Source organism: Oncorhynchus nerka, linkage group LG18 (assembly GCF_034236695.1).
Source record: "Oncorhynchus nerka isolate Pitt River linkage group LG18, Oner_Uvic_2.0, whole genome shotgun sequence".
Taxonomy (NCBI): domain Eukaryota; kingdom Metazoa; phylum Chordata; class Actinopteri; order Salmoniformes; family Salmonidae; genus Oncorhynchus; species Oncorhynchus nerka.
In genome coordinates this window covers 33478997-33492737 of record NC_088413.1, presented here as the reverse complement: position 1 = coordinate 33492737, position 13741 = coordinate 33478997, and the positions used below count along the sequence as shown (strand labels likewise).

The 13741-nt window shown below is 42.3% G+C and overlaps 1 protein-coding gene across 2 annotated transcripts; it reads left to right on the top strand.

The window, feature by feature from the left end:
• Positions 1-7291: 7291 nt before the first annotated feature.
• Positions 7292-10609, top strand: LOC115146552 (zinc finger protein RFP-like). 2 transcript variants are annotated; one of them, XM_029688641.2, is made up of 2 exons: positions 7292-7449; positions 7690-10609. In XM_029688641.2, the coding sequence occupies exon 2, from the start codon at positions 7692-7694 to the stop codon at positions 9306-9308; it is 1617 nt and encodes a 538-aa protein (XP_029544501.1). In that variant the 5' UTR covers positions 7292-7449; positions 7690-7691; the 3' UTR covers positions 9309-10609. The 2 variants fall into 2 exon arrangements, with proteins under 2 accessions (XP_029544501.1, XP_029544502.1); XM_029688642.2 differs by having other exon boundaries at positions 7292-7473.
• Positions 10610-13741: the final 3132 nt, after the last annotated feature.

The following is a 13741-nucleotide window of genomic DNA, read 5'->3' as shown; positions in this document are numbered from 1 at the left end:
GGCACCTGAGACAGGATAGACTGGGAAACAGAGCCAGTTTACACCACAAGTGGGTAAGCAAGTTGTATATTATTATTATTTTTTCCATTGTTACTTTATCAAACCTCTAGTAACCCATTATACTATTCATATAGCATTTTCGGTAATAGAACTCTCTCCTGTCATATCTTCACATCACACAGAATCCCTATATAACGTTATGAATCAACTTAGGTATTCACATTCACACCACCAGCAACGATCACAGTGCCGCCAGCCCGAGAGGTACATGTTCTCAAAGAAATCTCAGTAGTCAGACCACATAGACAATTTCCAGAAATGCCTATAGACAGCTGTCAGTGGGGCTTCTCTACCCTCACTCATACTCTCAAACTTTTCAATGGCTTCTCCTGTCAGTGCTCACTACCTGTAGATTGACAGGCAGTGGTGGACAGAACCCCTAGATAACATTATAGATTGACAAACTCACACAGAACTGGTTGGGGTATCAGTTGAGCATCACTACTCTGGACGGTTCTGACTTATCAGTGATCAACTGCGGCTAGTCCCCTGACAGCTCTCATTCACTCAGTACTAATAATATATCTTATTATCTAAATGTCAATCCTCTTATTATCCAAATTTCAAATCCTTTTATTGTCCAAATTTCAATCTTTTGTTGAACTTCAGCTTACCACTTATTATTCAAATTTCAATCTCTTACTATCCAAATTTCAATCAGCTTAAATGGTCATTTCAAGACTCACACAACTCTAACATTCACATTCACTTAGTACTATTCCCAAACACACTCAGTAATCTCCCTTATTACTCCATGTGCATCTTAAAAAATTATAGTCATTACATCCTATGCACAATATGTATCGTCAACGGTTCTCTTGACGATACTTCCTGTACATATAAAATAACACCTTGTGCTCAATAACACCTTGTGCTATTATCAGTGGTTTCAGACCACGTAGACACTTCATTAATGCCTACAGACAGCTGTCAGTGGGGGCTTTTCTATGGTACCTTTCCTGCCCTCACTCTAGCCTTCTCCTGAGATTAGCTCTAGCCTTCTTCTTAAGACTAGTGGTACCTTTTTATGTTTAGTTTTCTTGGTTTTATTATAAGATCTTTTTTTATGCAAATCTCTTTAAATTGACTCACTGAAATTCAGTCGCCATGTCCCTCAATTGTTTGCAGATGATGTGTCTCCTCCTGGGCAGCTCACAGTAAGGGTCTGGTCTGGGTGGGTCCTCGTCGTCTTTTGGTCAGACGGGAATTTCCCTCGCGCTTCATAAAATGCTACACCGGTTTCCCTCACAGACCCTCACTGGAACGCTCCACAGGCAGAAACAATCATCCTGTTCATTGATGCCATTTTGTCGTACACGTCCCTCACTCTAGTAGTCTCCCTCACAGTCACTATGCGGCCGCTACCTTTCCCAGGAAGAGGACATAGTCGTCCATGGTGTTGATGGTGGCCACTCTGAAGACATTCTCTACTAGGATGACAAAGACGTCACGTGTCGACTTACAGAAACTGGTTATGTTGATATCTGTCGCTGTGTACGCATTCGGTGGTGAAAACAGACAAACAAGAGACAGAAGTATCATCAATAACCATGTGTGATTGCTGTCATCTTGGAATGAGTCTCCATTGTAAAATACATTCTGTCAATGATATAACATGTGTAATAGCAAGAATAATCAACATCGCATATGACAATCAATATGATTCTGATAGGACACTTACTTGATTCAGGTATTTTAGAGACTAATTCAGGCACCACAAGCAGCAGATGCAGTCTTTCAGCATACATCGAGCACAGGTATTTTCCTACCAACAGAAAATACTTTCAGCTTTAGTTCTCCACCCAGGGGCGCCGTATGGGATGGAAAAGTTAGAATGATTCTAAGGTCCTGTGACTGACAGGGGCCCTAAAAAATGATTAGAACATTGGGTACATTTTTTCCTATATTAAATGATTAACCTGTCATCATTAATATAATATTTTATTTACAATGCACTAATAAAACTAACGGTTTCTTTTTCTTTCTTTGTTTTTGGCAAAAAGTAAACATCCAGAGAGCCTCTGTATTGCCCCCCCAAACCAGGCGCGCGCGAACGGTACTTGCTAGCAGTGAATTGCGAGTGAGGAGGGCCGGTGGAGCATCATGAGTGTTTACATTTCGCTCCTCTTTTAGCCGACATTTAATCAATGCACGCAAACTTTTAGCAAGCTATTCAAACTCAATCCGTTGTCCCTGTCCCTGCCCCTGCCTGGTGCCAGGCCCAACATATGCAGCTTCAGGCTCAGCAGTCCTTTCTCCCCATTTTACATTTAACATTTAAGTCATTTAGCAGACGCTCTTATCCAGAGCGACTTACAAATTGGTGCATTCACCTTATGACATCCAGTGGAACAGTAGTGCATCTAAATCTTTTAAGGGGGGGGGGGGGGTGAGAGGGATTACTTTATCCTATCCTAGGTATTCCTTAAAGAGGTGGGGTTTCAGGTGTCTCCGGAAGGTGGTGATTGACTCCGCTGTCCTGGCGTCGTGAGGGAGTTTGTTCCACCATTGGGGGCCAGAGCAGCGAACAGTTTTGACTGGGCTCCCCATCCCCGTACCCCTGAACCAGCCCTACTCCCAATTGAAGGAGGTGAGCAGCTTTGTGTTGAATGACACCGTCAGTTGGGAGAATTGCAGATACTGCAATGCATTGAGGACAGGAATGTGATTCTCCAGTCAGGAAAAATCGCACTTGACACAGAGGCAGCCCGTATCAGAGCCTTAAAGGAAGAGATGCAGGCTCTTAGAGATGGATGGGAGTCTCTCCTGTCTGAGGCAACACTGATTGCTACGCAAATGGATGTTGCACCTCAATTTAGCAAAGAACACAGCCGCCAGAGGAAAAGGAAGAGATTCCATGGTGAGACCTCTCAAGAGGAGACGGCTCAGGACAGTGCAGCAACGGTGTTTCAGAACACAGTGTTGTTTTACTGCCATGGACAACATCATAAGTGACTTGGACACTAGGATCCACACCACTGCCAAAAATTGTAGAATCATTTTCTGCTGTTCTGAAAGTTGGGCAGATTAGTGAGGATAAAGTCCCTTCTGTGTGCCAACCACTGATCAGGAAGTATTCCAGAGAACTTACACCTGAGATTCAAAATGAAGTAAGACACCTGAACACTGCCACTTCCCCCCCCCTAACTTGTCCCCTGTCGGTCTCCTGAATGCAATTTGTAAGATGCAGCTGCAAAGCATTTTTGGAGAAGTATACATTGCTTTACGTATATTTTGCACACTGCCTGTGACTGTTGCTCGTGGCGAGAGAGCTTTCAGTAAGCTAAAACTGATATAAAACTATTTCAGGTCCACTATGTCCCAGGACAGGCTTTGCAGTCTTGCCATGCTGTCCATTGAAAGTTAGTTAGCTAGAAAGCTGGACTTCAAAGACTTGATCAGTGACTTTGCTAGCAGGAAGGCTTGGCGCTGGGCTCTTGGTGAGTAAGGCTGAGCAAGGGCCAGTGATAACTGTTAAATGGCATGGCTATGGATATTGGATCACTACACACATGATGCCCACAGGCTGAGAACAAGACTGAGAACAGACTGAGAACAAGATATATCTCAAAGTAATGGCTGGATTGCCATAAAATTAGTTGTGTACAATCAAGACCCCAAGTGGAAGAAACCTATTGATTTGGTGACCTCTTGACCTTTCCTCTAGTGCCACCATCTGGCCTTTTCATTTCCATTTGGTTTTCCATTTCCAGCTGCTAATTTTCTCGTTGGTATATATACTTAGTTCAAAATCTGCTGCTGATTTTATTATTTTGTTTGTTATATCATTCTATAGATGATAATGTTGCTTTATTTTAATTGAAGAGGTTAATGTATATTTAAGTTATATTTATTTTAAGTTATTCATTAATGTTAAGAGAATTTTCCATTCAAGAATTGTACCATTAAAACTACATTTAGACTGTAAAAGATGGCCTTTATCACTTTTATTATAGAGGGTATCAGTCTTGCATCAAATAGTGAATTCCACTGTATGCCGAACATTGCATGCATGTCTGCACAGTGTTATATCTTCACAGCTCACTGTCAGTAAATATTGTACGGTAAATATTGGACTACAATAGAGTTTTAAGCCTGCGAAGGTAGAGCTATTTAAAGCTTTGAATGGGTCGATTGGGTTCTGGGGGTGTGTGGTTACAGCAAACGCGCAGGGTTGGTGTGGCTTGTGGTGGTGGGGCCCAATGGGATATCTTTTCATGGGGCCCAAAATCCATGTGGTGCCCCTGTCTCCACCTATTGTTTGACTTGATGGCAGCATTCGTGCAGAACTGAAAGCGCGAACCACTGCATTTAACCATGGCAAGGTGACTGGGAATATGGCCGAATACAAACAGTGTAGTTATTCCCTCCGTAAGGCAATCAAACAGGACAAATGTCAGTACAGAGACAAAGTGGATCCCAATTCAACGGCTCAGACACAAGACGTATGTGGCAGGGTCTACAGACCATCACGCACTCCCTAGCCTCCGTCCTCAGAGCATGTGCAGACCAGCTGGCTGAAGTATTTACGGACATATTCAATCTCCCCTATCCCTGTCTGCTGTCCCCACATGCTTCAAGATGTCCACCATTGTTCCTGTCCCCAAGAAAGCAAAGGTAACTGAACTAAATCGCCCCATAGCACTCACTTATTTCATCATGAAGTGCTTTGAGAGACTTGTCAAGTATCATATCACCTCTACCTTACCTGAGACCCTAAACCCACTTCAATTTGCTTACCATCCCAATAGATCCACAGAAGATGCAATCGCCATCGCACTGCACACTGCCCTATCACATCTGGACAAGAGGAATACCTATGTAATAATGCTGTTCATTGACTATAGCTCAGCATTCAACACCATAGTACCCTGCAAGCTCATCATTAAGCTCGGGGCCCTAGGTCTGAACCCCACCCTGTGCAACTGGGTCCTGGACTTCCTGACGGTCCGTCCCCAGGTGGTGAAGGTAGGGGGAAAAAACTCCACTTCGCTGATCCTTAACACTTTTCTCAGCCCCCTACTGTACTCCCTGTTCACCCATGACAACGTGGCCACGCATGCCTCCAACTCAATCATCAAGTTTGCAGACCACACAACAGTAGTAGGCCTGATTACCAACAATGACGAGACAGTCTACAGTGAGGAGGTGAGGGCCCTGGGAATGTGGTGCCAGGAAAATAACATCTCATTCAACGTTACCGCCAACAAAGGAGCTGATCGTGGTCTTCAGGACACAGCAGAGGGAGCACCCCCCTATCCACATCGACGGGACAGCAGTGGAGAAAGTGGAAAGCGTCAAGTTTCTCTGCGTACACATCACTGACAAACTGAAATAATCCACCCACACAGACAGTGTTCTGAAGAAGGCGCATCTCCTCCGCGTGTTACGGCAACTGCACCGCTCGCAACCGCAGGGCTTTCCAGAGGGTGGTGCAGTCTGCCCAAGGCATCACCAGGGGCAACTACCTGCCCTGTGCCCAATGTCACAGGAAGACTAAAAAGATCATCAAGGACAACAACCACCCAAGCCACTGCCTGTTCACCCCACTTTCATCCAGAAGGCAAGGTCAGTACAGGTCATCAAAGCTGGGACCGAGAGACTGAAAAACAGCTTCTATCTCAAGACCATCAGACTGTTAAACAGCCATCAGTAGCACCTTAGAGGCTGCTGCACTGTATACATATACTTGAAATCACTGGCCACTTTAAAATGGAACACTAGTCACTTTAATAATGTTTACATATTTTTCATTACTCATTGCATATGTACAGTGGGGCAAAAAAAGTATTTAGTCAGCCACCAATACTTATTTTCCACCATAATTTGCAAATAAATTCATAAAAAAATCATACAATGTGATTTTCTGGATTTATTTTCTAATTTTGTCTGTCATAGTTGAAGTGTACCTATGATGAACATTACAGGCCTCTCATCTTTTTAAGTTGGAGAACTTGCACAATTGGTGGCTGACTAAATACTTGTTTTGCCCCACTGTATATACTGCATTCTATTCTATTCTAATGTATTTTAGTCAATGCTGCTCCGATATTGCTTGTCCAAATATTTATATATTGTTAATTCCATTTCTTCATTTTAGATTTGTGTGTTTTGTGTGTATCGTTGTGAATTTGCTAGATCATTATTTTTTAGATATTACCGCACGGTTAGAGCTAGAAACACAAGCATGGCGTTAGAAACACAAGCATGGCGTTAGAAACACAAGCATTTCGCTACACCCGCAATAACATCTGCTAAACACGTGTATGTGACCTATAAAATGTGATTTGATTTGACTTGACAAACTGGTGGTCGGTATGAGCGAAAGTGAGTATGTTTAAATGCCCTTTCTGGGATACTTCTTGTTGCTAATGGTCAAATCTTGCCTGGCTGCCCAGACCTATTGCCATGGCCAAACGCCACACCCATGAACTTTGTTTCTTATCAATAGAGCAGAGGAAGAATTCTGTGTGAGTCATCGGGCAAGTTCAAATCTACCTAGTGTAACGGTTTTCTTTCTCCTCTTCCTCTGAAGAGGAGGTGTAGCAGGGATCGGACCAAAATGCAGCGTGGTTATTTGTATACATCTTTAATAAAGATGAAAACACGAACAGTATACAAAAACAATAAACGTGAAAAAACCTAAACAGCCTATCTGGTGCAAACAAACACAGAGACAGGAACAATCACCCACGAAACACTCAAAGAATATGGCTGCCTAAATATGGTTCCCAATCAGAGACAACAATAAACACCTGCCTCTGATTGAGAACCACTCCAGGCAACCATATACCTTTCTAGACAACCCCACTAACCACAATCCCATAACCTACAAAAAAAATCTAGACAAAACACACCACATAAATAACCCATGTCACACCCTGGCCTGACCAAAATAATAAAGAAAACACAAAATACTAAGACCAGGGCGTGACACCTAGACCGTGTTTATTTGTTCATCCCCATGAACTTAAATTATTTTCTTTTTTTACGTCTTTGGACAACGTTCCATACATCTGCAATAATTCCTTGTTTAACATTTCTGATTCACACTTGTTTTACCTAGATCATTCCTGTTTAAAGATGTTCAACCTGGTTTGATTTTAGATGGGTAAACAATGTATCAAGATAGAAGAGAGAGATCAGCAACGTGAAGGGTTAATTCTGTTCCAGAGTGCAGAGCAGCACTGGGTGGGGAGGAGCATGTTGATGTCAAGTTGCTAAAGTGAAACTTAAGTGGATAGACGTATGAACAGCAAAAGAGCAAACTATCTCAAACGCTCTCAAACTCCTCAGAAATCTTTATTAGACAGCTAAGCTGTCTCCAGGGCTTTTTTGATACTACAGTCAGAAAGATCAGAGAGAACCCACACTCTCTCTCACACACAAGTGAGTAGAGATTTACCAGGGCAGGTGAAGATAAATTCTATTGTGTAACTTATTATATTCTGTTTTCTTTTCTACAGTACCTATGTTAAGCTATATTTTGTAAATGTATTAATGCATAATGTATGTTGTGTGGTTAAACAGGATTGGTTTGTATCCCTTAATGCCATGTTGATGGCACTGAAACTATCAAGAGCTGACTCTTTCCAGGAAATCATTTATAGTTCCTCCTTCTCTTTCTAGATATGGCTTCCTCCAGCAGTCTACTGTCTGAAGAGCAGTTGCTGTGCTCTATCTGTCTGGATGTGTTCACTGAGCCAGTCTCCACTTCGTGTGGACACAACTTCTGCATGGCCTGTATAACAAAGTACTGGGATAGCAACGACCTGTGTCAATGCCCACTGTGTCAGGAGAAATTCTCCAGGCAAACTAAGCTTCGTGTCAACACAACCTTCAGAGAGATTATAGAGAATTATAAATTGTTGAGAGACACAGGTAAAGATGAGTCCCCTGCCAAACCTGGAAAAGTGCACTGTGACGTCTGCACTGGGACGAAGCGCAAGGCCCTGAAGTCATGCCAGGTGTGTCTGGCATCTTACTGTAAGACTCACCTGGAGCCTCATCAAATATCCCCAGCATTCAAGAGACACAAGCTGATTGACCCTGTGGAGAACCTGGAAGACAGGATCTGTAAGAAGCACAACAGACTCCTGGAGCTGTTCTGTAGGACCGACCAGACGTGTGTGTGTCAGTTCTGCACTGAAACAGACCACAAGACTCATGACACTGTTCCTATAGAGGACGAGTGTGGAGAGAGGAAGGCTCAGCTGGGGAAAACTGAGGCAGAAGTGCAGAGGATTATCCAGGAGCTACTGCAGAAAGTTAAAGAGATTAAACTCTCAGTACATCTCAGCAAAAGGGATGCAAAGAGGGAGATAGCAGACAGCATAAAGGTCTTCACTGCTCTGGTACGATCCATTGAGAAAGGCCAAGCTCGGCTCATTGAGGAGGTTGAGGAGAAGCAGAAAGCAGTAGAGAGGCAGGCTGAAGGGCTCATTAAAGAACTAGAGCAGGAAATCACTGAGCTAAAGAGGAGAAGCACTGAGCTGAAGCAGCTCTCACACACTGAGGACCACCTCCAACTTCTCCAGAGCTTCACATCCGTGGTGTGCACCCCTCCACCCACCAAGAACTGGTCTGAGATCAGTGTTCACAGGGCTGTGAGGAGAGCTGTGTCTCAGCTGGAGGAGACATTGAATAAAGAGATGGAGAAGCTGCCTGAGGTCAAACTGAAGAGGATTCAGCAGTATGCAGTGGATGTGACACTGGACCCTGATACAGCAAATCTCTTTCTCATCCTGTCTGACAATGGGAAACAAGTGAGAACTGGAGACACGGAACTGAATCTTCCGGACAATCCAAAAAGGTTTGATCGTTTTACCGTTCTCCTTGGAAAGGATGGCTTCTCCTCAGGGAGATTTTACTATGAGGTGACGGTTAAGGGTAAGACTAGGTGGGATTTAGGAGTTGCCAGAGAGTCCACTGACAGGAAGGGGGATATCACACTGAGCCCTGAACATGGAGTTTGGACTATGATGCTAAGGGATGGGAAGGAGTACACAGCCTGTGCCTCACCGCAAGTCCGTCTCTCCCTGAGCGAGAAGCCCCAGAAGGTGGGGGTGTTTGTGGATTATGAGGAGGGTGTGGTCTCTTTTTATAATGTGGAGGCCCGGTCTCATATCTACTCTTTCACTTGCTGCATCTTTACAGAGAAAATCTACCCATTCTTCAGTCCCTGTAGTGATGATAGTGGTAAAAACGCAGACCCTCTCGTCATCTCTCCTGTCAATCACAAATACTGATTAAACAAAGGACTTAATCTTTCTTTAAAGCTGCAATATGTAACTTTTTGGGCGACCCGACCAAATTCACATAGAAATGTGAGTTATAGATCTGTCATTCTCATTCGAAGCAAGTATAAAAAGCGGTAGATCTGTTGTATGTGCATTATTTCTATGCTTCCTGCTATTACATTTCATTTTGGCATCTTTTACTTTCAGGTTTTGTACACCACCTTCAAACAGCTGAAAATACAATATTTTGGGATGTGGAAAAGATATTTCACAGCGGTTTAGATGGTACAATGATTCTCAACACTATACTTGCTTTCTTTTGGTCAAAAACTGAAATTAGGCGAACTATTAGAATTTTAGCAACCAGGAAACGGCAGAGTGATTTCTTTATTGTGCATCTTTAAGCTGGTTGCTGATACTGTATACGTGAATGTGATAAAGGACTTACTTTTCCTTTGATCTGGTTGTGGATGTAGGTTATTGTGAAAAAGGACTTTAAGATGGTTATTGATACGGCATAAGTGAATGTGGTAAAGGACATACTCAGCCTTTAAGCTGGTTATTGATACTGTATAAGTGAATGTGGTAAAGGACATACTCAGTCTTTAAGCTGGTTATTGATACGGCATAAGTGAATGTGGTAAAGGACATACTCAGCCTTTAAGCTGGTTATTGATACTGTATAAGTGAATGTAGTAAAGGACATACTCAGCCTTTGAGCTGGTTCCACAGTACTGCATTTCGAAAAAGGACATACTTTTCCTTGGAGCTGGCTGTGGATCTAAGACAGTGTGTGATAAGGGAAATAATGTGCCTATAAGCTGGTTGTTGGTTTAGGAACATTGACTGAAAAGTGACTGAATACATACTTTTCTTTTGAGCTGATGGTACAGTGCCTTCAGACAGTACTCATACCCCTTGACTTATTCCAGATGTTGTTGTGTTATAGCACAAACTCAAAATATATATTTTTACACACAGTACCCGATAATAACGAAGTGTGTGTCACGTTCTGACCTTTGTTTTAGTATGGTCAGGGCGTGAGTTGGGTGGGTTGTCTATGTTCCTTTTTCTATGTTGTGTTTTGTGTTTGGCCTGGTATGGTTCTCAATCAGAGGCAGGTGTCGTTAGTGGTCTCTGATTGAGAATCATACTTAGGTAGCCTTTTCCCACCTGTGTTTGGTGGGTGATTGTTTCCTGTTTTGTTGATTGTGTCACCATTCAGGACTGTTTCGGTTTTCGTTTCTATTCACTTGGTTATTTTCGTATTTAGTCGTGTTCAGTTCTTATTAAAGTATCATGGACACTTACCACGCTGCGTATTGGTCCGATCCTTGCTACTCCTCCTCAGAAGAGGAAGAGGGGAGCCGTTACAATATGCTACCATTCAAATGTTTGGGGTCACTTAGACACTTCCTTGTTTTTAAAGAAAGCTATTTTTTGTCCATTAAAATAACATCAAATTGATCAGAAATACACACTGTATTTCTGATCAATTTGACATTGTTAATGTTGTAAATGACTATTGTAGCTGGAAATGGCAGATTTTTATGAAATATCTACATAGGCTTACCGAGGCCCATTATCAACAACCGTCATTCATATATTCCAATGGCACGTTGTGTTTAGCTAATCCAAGTTTATCATTTTAAAAGGCTAATTGATCATTAAAAAAACATTTTGCAATTATGTTAGCACAGCTGAAAAGGGTTGTTCTGATTAAAGAAGCAATACAACTGGCCTTCTTTAGACTAGTTGAGTATCTGGAGCGTCAGCATTTGTGGGTTCGTTTACAGGCTCAAAATGGCTAGAAACCAAAAACGTTCTTCTGAAATCTGTCAGTCTATTCTTGTTCTGAGAAATTAAATCTATTCCATGCGAGAAATTGCCAAGAAACTAAAGATCTCATACAACGCTGTATACTACTCCATTCACAGAACAGCACAAACTGGCCCTAACCAGAATAGAAAGAGGAGGCATCGGTGCACAACTGAGCAGGAGGACAAGTACATTAAAGTGTCTAGTTTGAGAAACAGTCACCTCACAAGTCCTCAACTGGCAGTTTCATTAAATAGTACCAGCAAAACACCAGTCTCAACGTCAACGCTGAAGAGGCGATTCTGGGATGCTGGCCTTCTAGGCAGAATTCCTCTGTCCAGTGTCTGTGTTCTTTTGCCCATCTTAATCTTTTCATTTTATTGGCCAGTCTGAGATATGGCTTTTTCTTTGCAACTCTGCCTAGAAGGCCAGCTTCCCAGAGTCGCCTATTCAATGTTGACGTTGAGACTGGTGTATTGCGGGTACTATTTAATGAAGCTGCCAGTTGAGGACTTGTGAGGCGTCTGTTTCTCAAACTAGATACTCTAATGTACTTGTCCTCTTGCTCAGTTGTGCACCGGGGCCTCCCACTCCTCTTTCTATTCTGGTTAGAGCCAGCTTCATGTTAAACACTGTTATTGCACACAGATTGAGTCCATGCAACTTACTATGTGACTTGTTAAGCACATTTTTACTCCTGAGCTTATTTAGACTTGTTTAGACTTAGACTTATTTAGATCATAACAAAGGGGTGGAATACGACAGGATGGGGGTCATGGGCATCAGGGATTTATTGCGGATGTCCACCAGAGGGTAGAGGAAAACAAGAGATAGGAATATTCAAACTCATGCAGGACAGAGCTGGGTTCCAATTTATTTTCTTTCAAATATTTTGAGTGAAATAGACTGTTTGGAGTGCCAGATTGGTGGGGATGGCACTTTTGGGACTATTCCATTTCTTTCTTTACATCAGTTGAGATCAATCAAGTGCAGCTAATGCATTTGACAGAAAAACAAATACTTTGAACCCTGGTCTGATAGGGGGCTATTTCCAAGTTAATACATCACAATAACATCACAATTAGAATTAAATTAAATATATTATTTTATTGTTGGGTATACAGTACCAGTCAAAAGTTTGGACACACATACTCATTCCAGGATGTTTCTTTATTTTAACTATTTTCTACAATGTAGAATAATAGTGAAGACATCAAAACTATAAAATAACACATATGGAATCATGTAGTAACCCAGAAAGTGTTAAACAAATCAAAATAGATTTTATATTTTATATTCTTCAAAGTAGCCACCCTTTCCCTTGATGACAGCTTTGCACACTCTTGGCATTCTCTCAACCAGCTTAATGGGGGTAGTCACCTGGAATGCATTTCAATTAACAGGTGTGCATTGTTAAAAGTTCATTTGTGAAATTTATTTCCTTCTTAATGCTGTGTTGTGTGCTGTGACAAGGTTGGGGTGGTGTACAAAATATAGCCCTATTTGGTAAAAGACCAAGTCCATATTATGGCAAGAACAGCTCAAATAAGCAAAGAGAAACGACAGTCCATCATTACTTTAAGACATGAAGGTCAGTCAATACGGAACTTTCTTCAAGTGCAATCGCAAAAACCATTAAGTGCTATGACGAAACTGTCTCTCATGAGGACAGCAACAGGAAAGGAAGACCCAGAGTTACCTCTGCTGCAGAGGATACGTTCATTAGAGTTACCAGCCTCAGAAATTGCAGCCCAAAATAAATGCTTCACAGACACATCTCAACATCAACTGTTCAGAGGAGACTACGTGAATCAGGCCTTCATAGTCGAATTGCTGCAAAGAAACTACTACTGAAGGACACCAATAATAAGAAGAGACTAGATGGGCCAAGAAACAAGCAATGGACATTAGAGCGGTGGAAATCTGTCCTTTGGTCTGATGAGTCCAAATTTGCGATTTTTGGTTCCAACCGCCGTGTCTTTGTGAGACGCAGAGTAGGTGAACAGATGATCTCCGCATGTGTGGTTCCCACCGTGAAGCATGGAGGAGGAGGTGTGATGGTGTGGGGGTGCTTTGCTTGTGACACTGTCAGTGATTTATTTAGAATTCAAGGTATACTTAACCTGCATGGCTACCACAGCATTCTGCAGCGATATGCCATCCCATCTGGTTTGGGCTTAGTGGGACTATCATTTGTTTTCCAACAGGACAATGACCTATCACACATCCAGGCTGTGTAAGGGCTATCTGACCAAGAAGGTGTGCTGCATCAGATGACCTGGCCTCCAATCACCCAACCTTAATCCAATTGAGATGGTTTGGGATGAGTTGGACCGCAGAGTGAAGGAGAAGTAGTCTGCTCATCATATGTGGGAACTCCTTCAAGACTGATGGAAAAGCATTCCAGGTGAAGCTTGTTGAGAGAATGCCAAGAGTGTGCAAAGCTGTCATCATGGCAAAGGGTGGCCATTTTGAAGAATGTAAAATATATTTTGATTTGTTTTTAACACCTTTTGGTTACAACATCATTCCATGTGTTATTTCATAGTTTTCAATCAAATCAATCAAATGTATTTATGAAGCCCTTCTTACATCAGCTGATGTCACAAAGTGCTGTACAGAAA